Below are 8,781 nucleotides of genomic sequence, written 5' to 3' on the forward strand. Positions count from 1 at the left end.
CAAAAATTTCTACATGCACAGTTCAGTGACATCGACTACGCTCTTCCAATTGTGCTGCTATTCTCACTTTAGATGAAGGCTTACAGAACAAAATAGTTTCTCGTAATAATATTTTTTTTGTTTCTTAAGTCTCCTGGTATACAGGAAGAAAGATTAGCAGTTCTTAATTCTGGGTGGTGGGAATATGGGTGTTTGTTAAGTTACTCTTTGTCCTTTTCTACATTTTGAAATGTCTTCCGCCCCCTAAAACTACCACAAAGTAAAGTTTTGGAAGATACTGTGTTCCCTCAGCACTTGTGATCCATTTGGCTTACAAGTTCACCCAGCTGTCATGTTGTCTAGTTTTCACTTTCACGTCTCATCTCCTAATTTAAGGTCTTTAGTCCTTAAGGGTAGGTACAGTGCTTTCTATAACACTAGCAGAGTACTGTGTACCAGTGTGAAAAACTGAGATTATTACGATAGCTTCTCAAATTTTCTAAAGAAAACTTAGTCAATGCTGTACAGTTTTAAATATTTCAGCAGACTTGCTTTATTAGGCTTGTTATTTAAACAAAAGAATGCTTAACTTGGAAAGATTGTACTGCGCTCACAGCCGTTTTCCTTTACCTGTGATATGTCCATTGTGTTCCTTGAGTTCATGAGCTTTCACCCACTGGCTCCCATTCTTCTTATAGATGTGGACTTCATGATTATTAGGGCTAAGGGCAATCTCTGGAGGAAGAAGTCAACATAATAGTTAACACATGAACTTGAAATTGTTCCCAAAAAGGAGATCTCTTACAGTTGGTGTTTTAAAAACAGACTGAAGGAAGGAATAAGAAAATGGTTTCAACAAGTGGTTCCCAATATTCACCTCTGAAAAATTCTTTTTATTATTTTTACCTTTGCTTGGACCCTGTATTTAAAAATGTTTTGTAGGCAAACTAAACTAAAAAATTCATTTTTCCAGAGACATACACAACTGTCAATTAGAGATTCTAACTAGCAAGAAATAAACACTGTCACTATGATTAGTTGCTATAGTTTTAGCCCACAGTAACATATATGGAAGTCTATGAGTGGTGCGAATGGTTAATGTGCTTGGCTGCTAACTGAAGAGGTGGCAGCTCAAGTCCAGAAGCACCTTGGAAGAGAGGCCTGGTAATCTACTTCTGGAAAATCAGCCACTGAATAAGCCTTACAGAGCACAGTTCTACTCTGACTATGCAGAACTTTCTGAATTGAAATTGACTTGATAGCAACTTTTTTTTTTTTTTTTAAAGATATCTGACATTTTATTCACCTCTGCAATATTATTAGAGGTAATTATTTAATTTCTGATAGACTTTCTGAAATGTTGAAAAGAGCTCCTAGACTCCCATTACTGCTATCATGGACCCAGGCTGGGAACCACCACTTTATCAGAAAAACTTGATTCTGCTAATAAAATATAACAAAGTTCTCTTCTATAGTAAAGCCAATATAGATCATAAAACAAAATTGTTTTTGAGAAATCTCCTTGACCAACCCAAAATACTAAGAATTTATACAAAATATGACTATATAAACTTTTCTTCTAACTCATATTAATATATCTTTTTTATCCTTTTTTAAAAAAAACAAAAAACTTTGATTTTTTAACTGTAAAATTATGATCTACAGTCCAAATTTTAGGCCAATCATTTAACAGTTCCCTCATTTATACAGTCACTTTCTCTCCCCTTCTTAAGAAAGCTACCTCTGTTTTACAGATGAAACTGTAGCTCTAGATAGATATCTAGCTCTAAATTCCTAATACTTTAAGTGCTTTTTAGAAACTAGTTACATATTTCTCTAAACTTCTAAGATGCACAGTAAAAGATTTCAAAAGCCAAATCCAAGTTTAAACCTGGAAAACATTGTAAATTTCAAATTGTAATACGGTATAACAAAAAATTTGACTTAATACATTGGATTTATCAAGTAGTTTAAATGAGGATGATGATAACTTGCACCTCTATGAAAAATAAATGGACAATACCTCAAAGGTCTATTTTTAGATGGAAAAGTAGACACAGAAGATACAGGAAACTCAGCAATGAAGCTCTGTGAGATGATCACAAAACAGAAGCTCTAAATGCACAGTCCTGCTATGTTACATATTTCAAACGCAACCCAGAGGCTCATATCTAGTTCGTCACTTCACCCAACAATAAATTGAAGAGTACTTTATTCATCTACCAAAGACATACTTAAAAATGAAATTGAGTCATGTCTGTACTGCTTGAAAAAAACCAAAGATTGAACACAATCTCTATCAAAATCCCAGCTGGCTTCTTTGCAGAAATCGACAAGCTGATCCTAAAATTCATACGGAAATGTAAGGGACCCAGAAGAGTCAAAACATCTTGGGAAAAAAGGACAAAGTACTCTGAGTACTTCAGGAGGAGACCATAGGCCTAACAGCTTACTTCTAGGTCCTAGTACTCTGGCTAAACGCTGGAGAGTGAAGTATTACTGCACAATTATTCAAGGTGCTGGATCTTAGAGCAATGAAAGAGTTCTCTGAAATAAACGGTCCTTCAAGTGGTACTGTAGAAAAATAACTGGACAAGGAGCCAGAAGACTTGGGTGCTAGCAATGGCTCTGACTTTAACTTGGTGTGTAACCAACGGAAAAATGTTTCCATCACTCTGCGCCTCTGTTTCTGTATCTGTAAACCAAAGGACTGATCTATCTCCCTTCTGAGTCTATGTCAATAGATTTATGTGCTTTTGACACGTGACACTGAAATATGTGATTCCTGAAAGTATCTAATTGTGAAATATACCAAAGGTGCCACAAAAAGGAACAAAATAAACAGCATACTTACGGGTACGGTCCCTGTTCCAGGCATGACAGGTGATTGGCTCTAGTAAAAACTGATGCAGGGACATTTTCTTAGTGTTTTCAAAGGATAAGAAGCTGCAGTGAGCAACAGAAAAAAGTATTAAAAATGACACATAACCAACATTAAAACTGATTGCAATCTATGTTTTAAAAAATAGCCACAAAAGACATTTTTTGTACAAGATGGGAAACTTGGACTTGGACTAGAATATAGACAATATGGTATTATTTTCATTTTCTTAGGTATGTTAAGGGAACTGCAGTTAGGTAGGAGAATGTCCTAGTTCTTAGGAGATAAGATGATGGCGTGTTTAGAAGCATCATAATGTCTTCTGTAACTTACCTTCAGTCATTCAGTACAAAAAGTAGATATGTAAAGAGCAAATGTGGTAAAATGTTAATATTGGTGAATCTAGGTGAAGAGTATGGAGGTGTCTGTTATATTACTACTCTTAAACTTTTTAATTGTAACTAAGTGGAAAGCAGGAATCTGCAAAACACCACCAAATTAAAAATTAAAATCAAATTCTCTATTTTATAGGCACCCAAAGCTGGATCTACTGATGAAGCAACCATTAACTGAAATGTTGCTGTGTGCCGTCCAGTCAATTCCAACTCATAGTGATCCCGTGTGACAGAGCAGAACTACCCCATATGGTTTCCTGGGTTGTAATCTTTACCGGAACAGATTGCCAGGTCTTTCTCCTGTGGAGCTGCTGGGTGAGTTTGAACCACCAACCTTTTGGTTAGCAGCGGAGCACTTAACCATTGCGCCACCAGGGCTCCTATTATGTGAAATAGGGGAAAGAATTTCCAGTTTAAAAAAGCAACCAGCCCCTCCTCCTACCCCTACATTATCATTACCAAGAGGCACTATTATTACAATCTGAGGGTTCAATACTCTTAAAAAACAAGTCATGTTAATCTAGGACGGAGACTGAAATGTGAGATAGGAATTCTGATGCAAACAGGAAATGAATGGAAAGGTCACCAGAAAGGTGGGAAGTGAACAATGAAGTTCAGCTGGCAAGGCAGACTACCTCTGCTAATTGTTGTAAGGGAACCCAAAGGTCAACACGAGATAAGTGCACCCTGAAATAAAACAGCTGGTATCTTGAACTGGTAGAGAAATGTCAGTGTTTCACATTCTAAGAGTGAAGATGTTTAGGTCATTTTTTTTTTCTTTTACATGTTCTAGAAAGCAAATTGCAACTCATAAATAAAGATAAAACCTCTAACTGGAAGTATAAAAACATTTTCTAATGAATTCAAGTGAGACTCCTTAATCCGTTTTTTAAAACTTAAACTTCTGGATGCTTACTGCATGGTTCTCTCTTTATCTTTGATATCAGATGGTTACTCAAATTGTTCAGTCACAACAGGTTTTAGTCACAGCTACCCAGCGGCTCCACAGGAGAAAAGACCTGGCAATCTCCTTCCGAAAATATTACAGTCAATAAAACCCTATGGGGCAAGTTCTACTCTGTAACACATTGGGTCACTATGAGTTGAAATTGATTCAACTGCACACAACAACACTCAAAATAACATGCTGTGTCACAAATACCAGTATCTCCTTAATTGAAACCAATTTAGTTCAAAAACCGTTTTATAGCCTGTTAAAAAGTTCATTTGTTAATTGAAACAAAACTGGTCTGCAAATTAATAATTTACTGTGAATACTTACATGCAATAAAAGCATAAAAGGATATAGTTCATATACAGTGAAAAAAAGAGCAGCTGCAGACAAATGATTTCTCATTCTTCAACTCAGTTTTACAAGCAATGTAGTATAGCCTTCCAAAGAGGCAAGCATCCACACAATGGCATAATTATTTCTAAAACTAAACTTCTAATTTTGTTATATCATTCAAGTTCCGTATTTGGACATACACTCAAACCTGTACTTTTTATAATCATGTGGCTATTTTAAGTCTGTAGGTCAAGACAACACCCTTGTCTGTCAAATTTGTAACATACCCAGTAAAGATAGCTTGTATTCTCCAAACTCAGTAAATGCATAAGAAATCCGTTCTCAATAATAGCCTGAATTTTATACTAAAAAATAGATAACTCTGTTGCATAGTGATAATTATAATTCCCAAACTGTGGTTAATATTTAAGTGAACTCTGAAAACCTTTGCTTTAAAGGTGGCTAGAGAGAGAAGAAAGGATAGACAAAAAAGTAATGGCATTAAATATAGCAAATTTTTACTGATTACCTTTTTATTGTCTAGCAGTTAGAAAGATAAAAACTATTTATGGCATAGTATGATTCCAGAGATTTCCCTTCACCCCGTTTCTTTCCCCATTACTGTGAGTATAGAGGCATTCTGATGTCTGGTTAGCCGTAAAGAAGTTGTTCTGCATAAAGAAGTTTAAAAGGCCCTGCGGTGAGGTGGTGCCTGGAATTACAGCCTGTTTGCGTAAACACCGGGGAGGGTGGCCCTGGAGCTCAGGGGACTTGGGTTTGAACCTGGCTTTGACACAAATTAGCTGAGACCTGAGCAAGTGACTCAATACCTCTCGATCTAAGTTTTTTCATCTGTAAAATGGAGATTCCACTGACATCACAAGGCTGTTGGTAGGAGGATTAAATGACATATGTGAAAGCAAGTAGTACAGAGCCTAGCCTAAAACAGATGCTCGATAAGTTAGTTCCCTCCCTTTGTTTGACTCACCACCCCTAGAAGTACACACAGGTTAGTATCTTCTGAACGTGGGAAAGTTTACATAAGCTTTACATTCTTGGCCCTCCTTCTCTGGAGCTTCATTCAAGATATTCATACCACTGGGATTTTCAGTTCCTGGTTTAGGGTCAGTCTTCAAGACTGTGATTCATCCGGGTTCTAATTGCTCTCATTGCCCAACCCAGCAACACCAGGCACTCTCACCAGGTCACCCCACCCTCCCTGGTGTTCACGGAGACAGGCTGTAATTCCAGGTACTACCTCACTGGCAGATCCCTTTAAACTTCTTTATGCAGGACGACCATTTCAGTGTAGGATTAGATACCTGGATCAAAATACTGTCACTCCCCCTCCAAAGCAGGAGTTTTAATTTTCTGAGATAATCCCCTCCTTTAATTGTGAGTTGTTGTTAGGTGCCATCGAGTTGGTTCTATGCCGGTCCTGTGCCATCCTCACATTCACTGCTATGCTTGAGTACACTGTTGTAGCCACTGTGTCAATCCATCTGGTTGAGGGTCTTCTTCTTTTTCACTGACCCTCTACTTTACCAAGCATGATGTCCTTCTCCAGGGACTGGTCTGTCCTGATAACATGTCCAAAGTAAGTGAGATGAGGTCTCGCCATCCTTGCTTCTAAGGAGCATTCTGACTGTGCTTCTTCCAAGACAGATTTGTTCGCTCTTTTAGCAGTCCACAGTGTACTCAAAATTCTTCACCAGCACCATGACTCAAAGGCATCAGTTCTTTGGTTTACCTCATTCATTGTCCAGCTTTTGCATGCATATGAGGCAACTGAAAACACCATGGCTTGGGTCAGGTGCACCTTAGTCCTTAAAGTGACATCTTTGCTTTTTAATTGTGAGTAGCAGAAGAATTAACCCGTGAGGGACTCTGAGTACTTTGTGGTAGTAGGCGGCCAAATAGTTAAGCCCACTCCTTAATGGGGCAAAAACATCTTTCTGACTGCTATCCTATCTCGTTTTTAGACACATGAAAAATCTACAGCAAGCCTGGGTGGCACAAACATTTAAGTGCTTGATTACAAGCCAAGAAGTTGGTGGTTCAACCCCACCCAGAAGTGCCTGGAGATCTGCGTCCAAAAGGTCACATCCTTGAAAACCCTATGGAGCAGTTCTACTCTGCACACATGGGGTCGCCATGAGTCGGAATCAACTCAACGGCAACTAATAACAACAACCACCTGAAACCAAAGGGTTAAACAAAATTGATTAAGGAGGGACTAACCAAGGTAATTTAAGAAATTTAGACAATGAGTTGAAGTAGGTCAGAATCTCCTTCAGCTTCCAAAGACACAGTATGAGAGTAGATGGCTTTATAACCAAAGATTCTAAACTACCATTTATTAAGTGCCTAGCTATTATGCTGAACAGGTTTCAGCGGAGCCTCCAGACTAAGACAGACTACAAAGAAAGGCCTCGTGATCTACTTCTGAAAATCAGTCAAGGAAAACCTTATGGATCACAATTTGGATCAGCAGCTGATCATGGGGATGGCACAGGACTGGGAAGCATTTTGTTCAGTTGGGCGTGGGGTCACCATGAGTCGGGCCTCCTCCATGGCAGCTAACAAGAAGTCATGCGCTCAGGAGAGTAGTAGGTACCTGGTTGGGGCCAAACCAAACCCAAACCCATCGCCGTTGAGTCGATTTCGACTCATAGCGACCCTACAGGACAGAGCAGAACTTCCCCATAGGGTTTCCAAGGAGGGACTGGAGGATTCGAACTACTGACCTTTTGGTTAGCAGCCACAGCTCTTACTGCCACCAGGGCTCCCTGGTTGGGGCCAGAAACATAAAAAAAAAAAAAAAATTTGGCACCCTTCTGGTCCTTAAGGTCTGGGGAGAGAGGATAAGGAAGGGAAGATAAATACGCATAGGATGCCCAGGAACAGTAATAATGGCTAATTACAACCTCATGTGTAGATCTGCTCCATAGGGCCTTCTTGACTGTAATTTACAGGGTCGCTGTGAGTCAGAATCTACTCGACGGCAACGAGTTTGGTTTTTTATTTTTTTTAAATCATTAGGGAAGCAGGTCGCCAGGTCTTTCCTCTCTGGTACCGCTAGGTGGATTTGAACTACCAACCTTTAGGTCAAGAGCAAATTTGCCACAGGAAGGCGAAGAAGGGTGCAATTGTGACTTTAGGGGAATGTGGCACTGGAGGGGAGGAATCTTAAGGATGGGGAGGGGGAGTAGATTTTTCTCGCGTTCAGACGGATCCCCCAATAACTGAAAGATTGAGGGCTGCCCTAGACAGGTGCCACGGGTGCCTTCTGTGGGCAGTGACCCATTCTAGACGCTAGGGAAAGAAATTAATGGTCCCTGTAACGCTCCGTTAGGGCGGGATTATCCCATTTCTCCCAATTTTACTACGATAAATGCCCACAATAGAGATGCAAATAGGGGTTTGGGGGTGCAGAAAAAGAAATCGTTAATTCTTGCACTGGAGGCGACCTGAAGCTCGGATATCTTGAGGAAAACGATTTGTACGTGTGGGGATCCCAAAGGCTCGTGGGAACCCTGGAGAACGGGGACCCCTGCCCCATCAGGAGGCCCGGGGCTAGAGACCCGGCCCGCCCCTCTGCCTCGGCGCCCCGCGGCCTAAGCCCCCGCCTCGCCGCCCCCGCAGGCTGTAGCCTGGCACAAGGCCGGCACAGTGGAGGCCGCCAGCGCCAGAAGCTCGCCCGCTGCCCCTTACCTGGGATCGGGGCAGTCCGGACCGGCTCGGGGCGGAGAATTCGCGGACTCTGGTCAGTCGACGCGAACTGTCTCCGGCGAGCGCGGGCGGAGGCCAGAGGCCGAGAGGGAGACGCTGACAGATCCCGGAAGTGGCTACAGCGTCTGCGCGGCGCGGTCGCGCGGGCTGTTTCCGCACGCGCGCGCGCACGCGCACGCGCACGGCCCGGACGCGCATGGTCGGGGGCGCACGCCGGGCGTGGTGGCTCTTTAGCAGCGGCCGGACGAAACGGTATGGACCTCTCGTTCCTTTTTACCAAAAACTTCAGAATCTCACACCGAAGTGTGGAACTGTGTTGGTTTCACAAGTGCTTTTGTCAGAAGGTGAATTCCTAAGCATTGGAGTGCTTCCAGCCATTTGGAACTGTCGAGGCAATACGCTTTTGTCTCTTAGCGCTTCGAATGCTGTTAGCAGCTCAGTGCCCTTGGTCGGGGCCGCCGGTCTCCGCCTCCGCCATGCTCCTTCTGAGGAGAATCTCTGAGGCC

At 41.5% G+C, this 8,781-nt stretch overlaps 1 protein-coding gene across 2 annotated transcripts in view; it reads right to left on the reverse strand.

Moving 5' to 3' along the window:
* Positions 1–8,393, reverse strand: part of ARPC1A (actin related protein 2/3 complex subunit 1A) — a 34,090-nt gene extending 25,697 nt beyond the window's left edge. Inside the window, exons 1-3 of one of the 2 annotated variants that reach the window (XM_004380805.2) lie at positions 8,258–8,393; positions 2,834–2,925; positions 610–714 (exon numbers count right to left, since the gene is read on the reverse strand). In XM_004380805.2, the coding sequence (XP_004380862.1) occupies positions 610–714; positions 2,834–2,897 (169 nt within the window). In that variant the 5' untranslated portion in view covers positions 2,898–2,925; positions 8,258–8,393. Of the gene's footprint in view, positions 1–609; positions 715–2,833; positions 2,926–7,290; positions 7,521–8,257 lie in introns of those variants that run through there. The other variant, XM_023735333.1, reaches the window with a different exon arrangement.
* Positions 8,394–8,781: the final 388 nt, after the last annotated feature.

This window comes from Trichechus manatus, unplaced genomic scaffold (genome assembly GCF_000243295.1).
Source record: "Trichechus manatus latirostris isolate Lorelei unplaced genomic scaffold, TriManLat1.0 scaffold00077, whole genome shotgun sequence".
NCBI lineage: Eukaryota > Metazoa > Chordata > Mammalia > Sirenia > Trichechidae > Trichechus > Trichechus manatus.